Here is a 12,323-nt window from a genome sequence, read left to right as displayed (position 1 = left end):
GCGGCGGCGAACGCTTCTCGGCGGCTCCGGCTGTGTATATTTGCGTGCGCGGGCGCGCGCTGTCCGGGCGAGGCGGGCGCGGTGCTTTTTGACTGCTCCACGGTTCTGGGGCGGAGAGGAGGAGGTTTCCAGTGGACGCTGGTTCTTTTATTCCTGGCTGAAGGGGCGAGGGAGCCGAAGGTGAGAAGTCTGGGCCGTCAGCGACCTGCGAGGACCTGAAGTCGAGGCGGAGTCCGGAGTGGCGCCCGACTCCGGCCGGGGTGCAGCTGCCGCTGGAAGGAAAGAGCGACAGACAGTTCGAGTGGCCCTCCTCCCTTTGTGTCTGGGGTGGGGTCCACGAAGGGCGGTCCTCAGACCCGGCCTCACCTCTGCGGCCCGGGACTGTGTGGTCGGTCAGTGGGGGTGACGTCTACCTCTCCGCGGGTCAGAGGTTTCCGGGGGTCTTGAGGCGCCCCGGACTGAAGAGGCTCTGGAGGGGCACCCGGGAGGCCTGGACTTGTCCCGGGGCCGCGCGCCGATCCCTGCGTTCTCTTTAGGAAGCCCCCATTACTTACCTCCCAGCCGCACCCCCACCCCCACCTGGACTTCCCAGTCTGTCCTTGCAGGGCTGTCTTTCCCAATAAGACCATTGTGCACAGGGTAAGTTTGCGCCTCGCTTTTCTGCCGGAGCAGGGTTCTCTGGAGGTTCAGTAGCCGGTTTCAGGGACTTAGAATTCTGGGACAAGGAATAGTTGATAACCATCCTGCTCTTGTACCAGGAAGAGAAACTACAGAAAGAGGAAGCGGCCAACTGTTACGGTTTTCCTGGATGAAATTCTCTTTACTCTCTATATCACATCTTTGAAGAGTTTGAGTTTATATTTTGATGTGGTTACAGGAGGTGAGACGCTGAGAAGTTGTTCGTAATATTAGGATTTGTTCAGGGTTTAAAAACGTATTTAAAATGTACATATTTAGTTTTAATAGGGCTGGGGAAACTTGGAAATTAGTTTCAGGTTGTCAGAGGTGTCTGTTGAGCAATTTGATACACCCTAAAAAATTAACTAATCATTAAGGAATGTTTTGTTTCAGTTGAGGTCATAAAACGTTAGTAACGTTTGAAAAATACCGTAGCCTTGATTCTGATCATAACTTTCTCTTTTATCCTTCAGTTTCATGCTAGTACTGGGCATTTGGTGAACCTTGACAAGTATAGGCAAGTGCTATGTTTCCCATGTTTGCAAGTGCCACAAGTATATAGTCATTGTTGAAACTTAATGATTATCCCTCTTCTTTTGTACACTTTAAATTATTTGTGCTTATCTATATTTTTGCACTTAGGACATCACATTCTAATTATCTCTTTAAATTTTTCTCTCCCACTAGATTATGAATTCCTTCAGAGATATGATTTAATCTTCTTTGTAGACTTCAGGGCCTGGCACAGAGGAGGGGCTCAAATGTTTATTGAATGAATAAATTACTGAAAACATTTAGACACTGACTACATTGGGTAGAGTTCTGTTAATGTTTTAAAAATCTGCAAATACTCGGATTGGGTTTTATACCCATGGAAAAATTTGCATTGTATTTGAAATAAAGCTGGTAGAAACTTCTTAGAGTATTATGCTGTAAAGAATATTATTTTTATTTATTTTTTAAATTATTTTTTAGAGAGCATCAGGGGTGAGAAGGAGGGCAGAGGGAGAGGGAGAACTTTTTTTTTTTTAAGATTTATTTATTTATTCGAGACAGAACGAGAGAGAAGGATAAATATTTCATGTCAGGGAAAGAACTGAAGGAGAGAGAAACTTAAGAAACAAACTCCCCAAGCGTGGAGCCAGACCCGGGACTGGATCTCACAATGCTTTAATCAGGACCTGAGGTGGTTACTTAATGGACTTCATTAACCAGGTGCCCCAAGGGGGAGAGAGAGAATCTTATACAGATTCCATGCTCAGCATTGGCGCCTGATGCAGTGCTCCATCAATCTAACGACCCTGAGATCATGACCTGAGTCAAAATCAAGAGTCATATGTTCAGGGGCGCCTGGGTGGCTCAGTAGGTTAAGCTCTGCCTTCAGCTCAGGTCATGATCTCAAGGTCCTGGAATTGAACCCTGCATCGGGCTCTCTGCTCAGCAGGGAGCCTGCTTCCCCTTCTCTCTCTGCCTGCCTCTCTGCCTGCTTGTGATCTCTCTCTGTCAAATAAATAAATAAAATCTTAAGAAAAAAAAAGTCAGAGGCTCAGCTGACTCTGAGCCTCCAGGTGCTTCTCTTTGTATCCTCTTACTCTGAGGAATGACATCAGTGAGTATTTTCTGCTGCTTTTTCATATTGAGCAGCTCAGCTGAAACAGTGGAGTAAGCATGTGAGAAATGTGTTTACGGATGAAGACCTAGAACTGACACTCACCTTGAGTGAGAACAATGCTCTGTTTAGTCTTATATTGGAAAAAGACAAGTTTCTAAACATTAGGATTTCAATATGATTGTTATTTATAAAAATCTTAAAAAGAAAATATAAAAGGGTTTTTAGTTATCTAAAGAAGGTTGTGCATTTTAAGATATAAGAGCAATTTACAAATTATAAAAAAAGTGGGCACCTGGGTGGCCCTGTTGGTTGGGCAACTGCCTTTGGCTTGGGTCATAGTCCTGGATTGAGTCCTGCATCAGGCTCCCTGCTTAGTGGGGAGTCTGCTGCTCCTTCCGACCCTCTCCCCCTCATGCGCTCTCAAGTAAATAAATAAAAATCTTTAAAAAATATTATAAAAATGAGATATATATTGAAAAAATTAAGACTATAGAAACAATATAGAAACCCCCAAATCTTGCTACTTAGAAGTAACCCCAAGTATATTATGTTGAGTAGACTTCCTAACATCTCCCTATGTATTTATATGATACTAATACATATTTTGTACTGTATATGGAATCATATTTCTGATTTTTTTTTAAATTAGCAGTGTGTAGTGAACATCCTTCCATGTCAGTACATAGAGAAAGGTCTTATTTTAAATGGCTGTATAATACTCTATTTTATATACATACTGTAATTTTTTTAATCCATATTCAGAAAGGTGGGCATTTAGGTTGTTTTCATGTTTGTTTTTTTAATTTTTGTTTTGTTTTCATCTTTTTTCCCCCTCTCACCTAAACATTCTCTGTTAACTCTTTTTTTTTTTTTTTTTCTTTTTTGTTAAAGTAGGCTCCAGGCCCAGTGTGGGGTTTGAACTTACACCCTGAGATCAAGAGTCACATGCCGTACTGACTGAGCCACCGAGGGACCCCTGTTAACTCTTTCTGTGGATATTTTTGCATACATATGTGAATGTCTCGTTGAGGTAAATTTCTAGAAGTGGGATTTCTGGGTTAGAGAGAATACTCACTTGAAATGGTTTTATATCTTATCATATTGCTTTCCAGAAAAGTTGCATCCATTTTGTACTCTTTTCAAGCGGGGCACGTGAATACTCATTTTCTCACATCTTTGAAAGCCTGGGGTTTTATCCATTTCTGAAAATCTTGCAAAAAGGTCTTATTTTCTTTATTTCTTGATTACCAGTGAGGTTACACATCTTTTCATATCTTTACTGCGCTGACAAATATTGGGATGTTTTGCCCATAGCTCATGGTTGACAGGTCAGCAAAAAATTTGAGGGAGGATGGACGCAAAAGCTCGAAACTGTTTGCTTCAACATAGAGAAGCCCTGGAAAAGGACATCAAAACATCCTACATCATGGATCGTATGATTAATGATGGAGTTTTAACAGTATCGGAGGAAGAAAAAGTAAAAAATGAGGTAAAGCTCTCTGTGGAAGTCTGTGCTATAAAAATTTTTTTATTCTAATTTTTATTTAAAAATGTATGATATAATTATTTGAGTTTAAAGTATTTTCTTGTTTATTTCAGAACTTGCACTGTTCTCCACTAGTTTATGTTACCAACATATTCTTTGTAGTATGCTAAACTACTTATTTATTTATTTTTTAGCCCACTCAGCAGCAGCGAGCAGCTCTGTTAATTAAAATGATACTTAAAAAAGATAATTATTCCTACATATCATTCTACAATGCTCTAATACATGAAGGGTATAAAGATCTTGCTGCCCTTCTCCAAAGTGGCATTCCTGTCATCTCTTCTTCCAGTGGTGGCAAAGATTCAGTTGGTGGAATAACTTCATATGGTTTGTATCCATGGTATCTTCTATTACATTACTATCACAGTGGCTACATTGCTGCAGTTTGTTTTATTGTAAATGAAGTCTGTTGAAGAGACACATTATGATTAGTTCACTGAAAATGCTTGTGAAAAAATTATAGTTCTGTTTTCCAATTCAGGTTTTTATTTGCACCTACGTTAACTTGCACATTTTCTTCTTGCCCAGGGAGCTGTCTACTAAGCAGTTTTAGATATTCAAAAGACAGTTTTTAGGCCTTTAAGCTCTTCTCCAATTCTGTGTGTATTGAGTTCATGCATAGGAAAGAATAAGAATCTTTAGAAATCTGTGTTCTTGAAAGAAATTCCACATTTCCTTTACACCATTTCTTCTAGTTTTCAATATGAGAAAAAGAGATTGGAGAGTCAGAGAGGAATAGGTTGTGTAAGGGCAGATATAGATGGAGCTTTGCATTGTCAGTCATCTTGAAAAGTGTATGTTTTTGTTCTGATAAATAAGAATGTTAAGGTTAGTATGCTAGCCTTGTTTTCTTCTCTTGGGAGTTTTGAGGGTAAAGGCTCAACCTTGCTTTCTTTTGGTTTTATGGTATAACTTGAGTAACCATTTCAGAGTTCTATTCGTTCATACTTGTTTTGTTTTGGATTTCAGTAAAGACAGTCCTGTGTGAAGGTGGAGTGCCACAGAGGCCAGTTGTTTTTGTTACCAGGAAGAAGCTGGTGAATGCGATTCAGCAGAACCTGCTCAAACTAAATGGTGAACCAGGATGGGTGGTCATATATGGAATGGCAGGTTGTGGGAAATCTGTTTTAGCTGCAGAATCTGTTCGAGATCATTTTTTCTTAGATGGTAAGTTTGGTTACCATGTGTTGGTGTCTAAAGAGATATTCTTTAGGCATGATACTAGTTTCCTATTGCTGCTGTAACAAATTGCCAAAAATTGGGGGGCGTAAAACAACACGCATTTATTATTGGACAGTTCTGAAAGTCAGAAGTCTGAAGTAGTTCTTACTGGGCTAAAGTCAAGGTGTCAGCAGGGCTGAGTTCTTTTGGAGGCTCTAGGGAAAATCCTTTTCCTTGTGTTCTCCAGCTTCTAGAGGTGGCCTGCATTCCTGGACTTATGGTTCCTACTTCCATTTTCAAGCCGGTGGTACATAATAATGTCTTCAGATCTTTTTCTCACTTTCTGATCTTTGCTTTTGTCATCAAATCTCTTTCTCTGACTCTCACCTTTTGCCTCTCTCTTCTAGGATCCCTTGGATGATCCAGGATAATCTCATCCCCAAATCCTTAATTTAATTGCATCTGCAAAGTCCTTTTTGTCATGTAAGGTGACATAATTACAAGTTCTGTGGATTGGGATGTGAACATCTTCCAGGGGCTGTTATTCTGCCTACCACAGGCATGATTAAATTTGGAATTTATTTTGTACCTATCAGAAGGAGGCTTGGCTAACCAGGCTAATAAATTCATATATTATCAGATGGTACTTATTATCATTGGGTTGAAGCTAGTTCCCTTATATCTTAGTAATTGGAGAGTATTGTAGAGTTGAAAAAGGATCTTCAAAGGTTGTCTAGCTTATATTCCTTCCTTTCAGGAAGTACTGGACTTAACACTCTCCAGTTAGTTGAGTGCTGTAGAGAAAGAGGTTTTTGGAAACCCAGTTCCATTAATGATTCTCCTAGTGAGTGATTCTCATCATGTATTTGGCATCTTGTATTAAAATATTAATTCCATTTCTGTAATTAGTTCTTTCAGTTGCTTATCTTTAAAAATAAAAATCTTTAGTAACTTGTCTATCTTATGTGTAATCCCCAAGAAAAAGAAGATGGGACTTGACTATAGCAACCGACGGGTTTTTGAGAATAGGCATTTGTTTGTTTATTTACTTATTAAGTAATCTCTACACTCAGTATAGGGCTCAAACTGACAACCCCAAGATCAAGAGTCCCATGCAGGTTCCCCGCTGCACAGAGAGCCTGATGCGGGGCTCAATCCCAGGGCCTCAAGATCATGACCTGAGCCAAAGGCAGAGGCTTAACCCACTGAGCCACCCAGGTGTCCCAGCAAGTTCAGGTTGTTACATGTGCATCTGACCAAATGGCTATAGATTGGAGATTCCCTTTCCTTGGATTTGATTAATTTGCTAGAGCAGCTTTCTCAGGAAAGCATTTCACTTATGACATTACTGGTTTATTATAAAAGGCTATAACTCAGGAACAGCCAGATGGAAGAGTTGCATAAAGCAAAGTAAATGGGAAGGGGTGCAGAGCTTCCATGCCCTCTCTAGTGTACCATTCTCTCCACACTGTGGGTCTGGAAGGTCTCTGTATCCTCGTTTTGGGAGGCTTCATTACAAGACACAACTGATTAAATCATTGGCCATTGGTGGTTGAGTTCAGTCTCTATCCTCTCTTCCCTCCGCAGAGGTCTGAGAGATCTGGGGTGTGGGGCTGAAAGTTCCAACCTGGCAGTGGTCCCCATCCTTAGCTTATAATGTCTTTCCAAAAATAACTTCATTAACAAGCTCAGGTGTAGTTGAAAGGGTCTTGTTACATGAATAGTTTCACTTTTATAGCTCCAGAACTACTTCAGGAACTGGGATCAAAACTAAATATAAAAGGTGCCCCTATGGCTCCTATTTAAGAAATTACAAGGGTTTTATACATGTGTGCCAAGAACAGTGATGACCAAATATATTGATCACAATATCACACCTCCCCATAGGTGCTTCTTCCAATTTTTTGTTTTTTAAATTATTTTTAAAGATTTTATTTATTTGACAGAGAGAGCACAAGCAAGGGGAGCAGCAGAGGGAGAGGGAGAAACAGGCTCTCGGCTGACTAGGGAGCCCAATGCAGGACTTGGTCCCAGGACCCTGGGATCATGACCCATGGTGAAGGCAGACGCTTAACCAACTGAGGCACACAGGCACCCCCTTCCAGTATATTTAATGTATGTTCTTCGTAAGCGCATGTGTATTACATGTTTTCTTGTAGAATGTTTGTTGTTTGTAGGCAGATATTGTAAATTTGCGTAAATGTTATAGTGTTAATTATTTTATTCTATTTCCTGTCTCTCTTGATGCTATTTTTAAGATTTATCCTTCCTGGCTATATATCTTACTTGTTACACCTGATTGCTGCCCTACGTGGGATGCATCCAGCACGTTTTATTATTCATTCCCCTAGCTAATAGGTACATAGATTGTCTCCAACTCTTTGCTGTCCTAGCGAAGAGGGGTTGAACTTCTACAGAAGTGAGAATTTTTTGAGTTTATGTATCTAGGAGCAGAATCACTAAATTATAGGAAATGCGAATATCAAACTTGATTGCGCTCCAGTCTGTACATTCCCACGAGTAGAGTATGAGGCTTCCTATGTCCTCATTTCCTTATTGGCAGTAGGTATCATCTAGCTTTATAATTTCTGCCAGGCCAAAAAATTTGCATTTCTCTGTTAACTTGAGTTTGACTATTTCTTCATAAGCTTTTTAGCTTTTTGAGTTTCCTTTTTAAATAAGTTTTGTTTGTATCATTTGTCTATTTTTCCATTGAAATTTCTATCTTTTTCTCATTGCTTTTTAAGAGTTTCTTTTATATTCTAGATATTAGGCCTTGTTGGTTTTAGACTTATAAATATTTTTATTTATCTGTATCAACTTTATCCTGAATGTCTTTAACAAATTTTAATTCCGATATAGTTAAATTAACAAATTTTTGTGTCTTCTAATTTTTGCTTCTTGAACTTTGCTTAAGTAGTCCTTACCATTCATATTTAGTTCATTAATGTTTTTGGAGTGTGCTTTAATGTATCTCCTACTTCAAGAGTAGATACTCTTCCTTTTTTTTTTTTTTTTTTTTTTAAGAGATGTGGGGCCTGATCCCAGGACCCTGGGATCATGACCTGAGCAGACACTTAAGTGACTTAGCCACCCAGGTGCCCCAGATGCTATTAGATTTTTAATTACTACTAGGATAAGTCACATGTGAAATTAAGATGGGGTTAATTTTTCTCTGATTAAAGGCAGTTTTTCTGTGAATAAGTTTGTTTGAATGAATTACAGGTATAAGCCTCATTCAAGGCTAAATTGCTCCCTCTTGTGCCCATAGTCAAGATGTTTACATTCTTTCTGAAATGTGGAATTAATACTTAAGCATTTAACTATCATATTGTGACAGTAGGAGATTTGCAAATCAGTTGGTCATTTGGTCTCCATCTTTCTTTGTAAAGCTAGCAGTGTTTTATTTTACTTGCATAGTTTTCTTTTCTTTCTTTCTTTTTTTTTTAAAGATTTTATTTATTAATCTGACAGAGATCACAAGTAGGCAGAGAGAGAGGGGGAAACAGGCTCCCTGCCGAGCAGAGAACCCGATATGGGGCTCGATCCCAGGACCCTGGGATCATGACCTGAGCCGAAGGCAGAGGCTTTAATCCACTGAGCCACCCAGGTGCCCCTTCTTTTTTTTTTTTTTTTAAAGTAAACTATTCCCCAAAGTGGGGCTTGAACTCATGACCCTGAGATCAAGATCATGTGAGAGTCACATGCTCTACTGACAAAGCCAGCCAGGCACCCCTTGCATAGGTTTCTAATGCCCTAATTTTTTAGTTTTAAATTTAGGAGAAAAAGACTTTTTTTTTTGCTTTGGAACGTACTGTGCCTTTTTTTTTTCTGTGCCTTTTTTTTTTTTTTAATTTTGTTTTTAGTTGACTTGTAGTTGACACACAATGTTACATTAGTTTCAGGTATACAACAAAGTGATTTGAGAACTCTACTGTGTTATGCTGTACACACCACAACTATAGCTAGCATCTGTTACCTTACAGTACTATCATAATACCATTCTCTATATTCCCTGTGCTGTACCTTTCATCCCCTGGATGTACTCATTCCATAACCAGAAGTCTGTACCTCCCATTCCTCATTGCCCATTTTGCCCCTTTCCCCTAATTCCCCTCATCATCAGTTGTTCATCAGTTTGTTCTCTGTATTTATGGGTCTGTTTTGGCCTTTTTTTTTTTTTTTTTTTGCTTATATGTTTTTTAGATTCTACATTTAAGTGAAATCATGTGGTATTTGTCTTTAAGAGAGAAAGACCTTTGGTCTAGGTAATAGGTACATAAATTTAAATCTGAAGAATTTACTAGTTTGGTACATCAGGTACTTTCTTTCCCTTGTTCTTAACTCTGGGATGATTTGCAAGATATCTGTCTGTCTGTCTATCTCCATGTCCAGCATGGAGCCCAATATAGGGCTTCAACTCATGACTCTGAGATCAAGACCTGAGCTGAGATCATGAGTTGGACACTTAACCAACTGAGCCACCCATGTGCCCTGATTTTCAAGAAAAAAAATTTTTTTTAGATTATTTATTGACAGAGATCACATGTAGGCAGAGAGGCAGGCAGAGAGACAGAGGGAAGCCGCTCCCTGCCGAGCAGAGAGCTGGATGTGGTGCTTGATCCTAGGACCCTGAGATCATGACCTGAGCCGAAGGCAGAGGCTTTAACCCACTGAGCCACCCAGGTGCCCCTATTTTTAAGAAATTTTAAATAGAATAGACATGTTTAAAAAACCCAAAACTTTAGGAGCAACAGGTAGTTTAAAATTTGTTTTACATATCACAAAAGTAGGGGAGCCTTGCAGGCTCAGTCTGTAGACCATGCAACTCCTGAACTTGGAGTTGTAAGTTCAAGCCCCACATTGGGTGTAGAGATTACTTAAAAATAAAATCTTGAAAAATTTTACAAATGTAGTATTTTCATTTAGAGGCACACCAAGAGAGGGAACACAAGCAGGGGGAGTGGGCGAGGGAGAAGCAGGCTTCCCACAGAGCAAGGAGCCTGGTGTGGGGCTCTATCCCAGAACCCTGGGATCATGACCTGAGCCGAAAGCAGACGCTTAATGACTGAGCCACCCAGGTGCCTCTCCAAGCTTTTTTCTGGTGCATTTACAAACCTCTGCACACATACAACACAGGTATTACACTAAAGGAAACCTCAGGGATTTACTGTTTCATAAATGTTGACTTACACAGAAGGAAGCCTAATGGAGCTTTCAGAAGCTTTCAGAGGTAATCAAACTATGCTTCATAGCACTATCTTTACCTTAGTTCCTGCGGAGTTCTCTGTGTTCTGGTAATTTGTTATTTTTTAGATTCTCATGCAGTTTGTGTTCAGTACATTGATGATTTGATCTAGGTTTCCTCCTCTCATTCCCAAGCTTTTCTGTCTTACCTAGATTTCCTCCTCTGTGATCAGGGATCTCCCCTATCTTATCAGTCTGTTCTTGGATCATTTATCTCCTTTCCTTATCTGAAATTGACAATTCCTAGAGGCTACCAAGTTCTCTGTAGTTGTTCTCCTGGGTGTGGCAACTTTTTTTCCTTTACATCTCACATATTTCAGGACCAGGAAATGGGTAGATGTTGTCCTTGCTTTTCTCTTGCCTCATCTAGACCATTAATACTCCCTTCTCCAGCTAAAGTCTGTCCTTTGCGGTTGATTTCTCTGATTTTTCCCAGTTAATGGTATTGCTCTCATTCATTGATCATTGAAGTTAGTAGTTATAAATTTAAGTTCTTCTCATGTCGACACTCATAGTAAGATATCCATATTTATATGGATGAGTCATCCAAAACCTTGGCCTCTCAGTTTCTTTCTTTTTTTCAATTAACATATAATGTATAATTTGTTTCAGGGGTACAGGTCTGTGATTCAGCAGTCTTACACAATTCACAGTGCTCACCATAGCATATACCTTCCCCAGTGTCCATAGCCCAGCCACCGCAACCCTCCCGGCCGCCTACACTCCAGCAACCCTCAGTTTGTTTCTTGAGTTTAAGAGTCCTTTATAGCTTGTCTTCCGCTCTGGTTTGTCCTATTTCATTTTTTCCTCACTTCCCCTATGGTCCTCTGCCTTGTTTCTTAAATTCCACATATTAGCAAGATCATATAATTGTCTTTCTCTGATTAACTTATTTTGCTTAGCATAATAGCCTCTAGTTGCATCCACATCTTTGCAAATGGCAAGTTTTCATTTTTTTGATGACTGCATAATATTCCATTATATGTATATACACCACATGTTTATCCATTCATCTGCTGATGGACATCTAGGCTCTGTCCATCGTTTGGCTATTGTGGACATTGCTGCTGTATACATTGGGATGCACGTGCCCCTTCAGATCACTACATTTGTCTCTTTGGGGTAAATACCCAGTAGTGAGATTGCTGGGTCATAGAATAGCTCTATTTCCAACTTTTTGAGTAATCTCCATACTGTTTTCCAGAGTGGCTGCACCAGCTTGCATTCCCACCAACAGTGTAGGAGGGTTTCCCCTTTCTCCACATCCTCACTAGCATCTGTCATTTCCTGACCTGTTAATTTTATCCATTCCGACTGGTATGAGGTGGAGTCTCATTGTGGTTTTAATTTGTAATCCCCTGATGCCAGGTGATGTCGAGCACTTTCTCATGTGTCTGTTGGCCATCTGGATGTCTTCTTTGCAGAAATGTCTCTTCATGTCTTCTGCTCATTTCTTGATTGGATTATTTGTTCTTTGGGTGTTGAGTTTGGTAAGTTTTTTTTATAGATTTTGGATACTAGCCCTTTATCTGATATGTCATTTGCAAATGTCTTCTCCCATTCTGTCAGTTGTCTTTTGGTTTTGTTGACTGTTTCCTTTGCTGTGCAAAAGCTTTTGATCTGGATGAAGTCCCAATAGTTCATTTTTGCCCTTGTTTCCCTTGCGAAGTTGTTGCGGCTGAGGTTGAGGAGGTTGCTGCCCATGTTCTCCTCAAGGATTTTGATGGAGTCCTGTCTCACATTGAGGTCTTTCATCCATTTTGAGTCTATTTTTGTGTGTGGTGTAAGGAAATGGTCCAGTTTCATTCTTTTGCATGTGGCTGTCCAGTTTTCCCAACACCATTTGTTGAAGAGACTTTTTTCCATTGGACATTCTTTCCTGTTTTGTCAAAGATTAGTTGACCATAGAGTTGAGGGTCTATTTCTGGGCTCTGTATTCTGTTCCATTGATCTGTGTGTCTGTTTTTGTGCCAGTACCATGCTGTCATGATGATTATAGCTTTGTAATAGAGCTTAAAGTCTGGAATTGTGATGCCACTAGCTTTGCTTTTCTTTTTCAACATTCCTCTGGCTTTTTCA

The 12,323-nt window shown here is 39.9% G+C and overlaps 1 protein-coding gene across 4 annotated transcripts in view; it reads left to right on the top strand.

Moving 5' to 3' along the window:
• The first annotated feature begins 47 nt into the window (after positions 1–47).
• APAF1 (apoptotic peptidase activating factor 1) overlaps positions 48–12,323 on the top strand; it is a 91,721-nt gene continuing 79,445 nt past the window's right edge. Inside the window, exons 1-5 of one of the 4 annotated variants that reach the window (XM_046011328.1) lie at positions 48–180; positions 3,185–3,320; positions 3,605–3,779; positions 3,971–4,163; positions 4,806–5,003. In XM_046011328.1, coding sequence (XP_045867284.1) covers positions 3,642–3,779; positions 3,971–4,163; positions 4,806–5,003 — 529 coding nt within the window. In that variant the 5' untranslated portion in view covers positions 48–180; positions 3,185–3,320; positions 3,605–3,641. Of the gene's footprint in view, positions 181–501; positions 640–3,181; positions 3,321–3,604; positions 3,780–3,970; positions 4,164–4,805; positions 5,004–12,323 lie in introns of those variants that run through there. The other 3 variants (XM_046011327.1, XM_046011329.1, XM_046011330.1) reach the window with 3 other exon arrangements.

This window comes from Meles meles, chromosome 7 (genome assembly GCF_922984935.1).
Source record: "Meles meles chromosome 7, mMelMel3.1 paternal haplotype, whole genome shotgun sequence".
Classification (NCBI taxonomy): domain Eukaryota; kingdom Metazoa; phylum Chordata; class Mammalia; order Carnivora; family Mustelidae; genus Meles; species Meles meles.
This window is presented reverse-complemented; position numbering and strand designations above follow the sequence as displayed.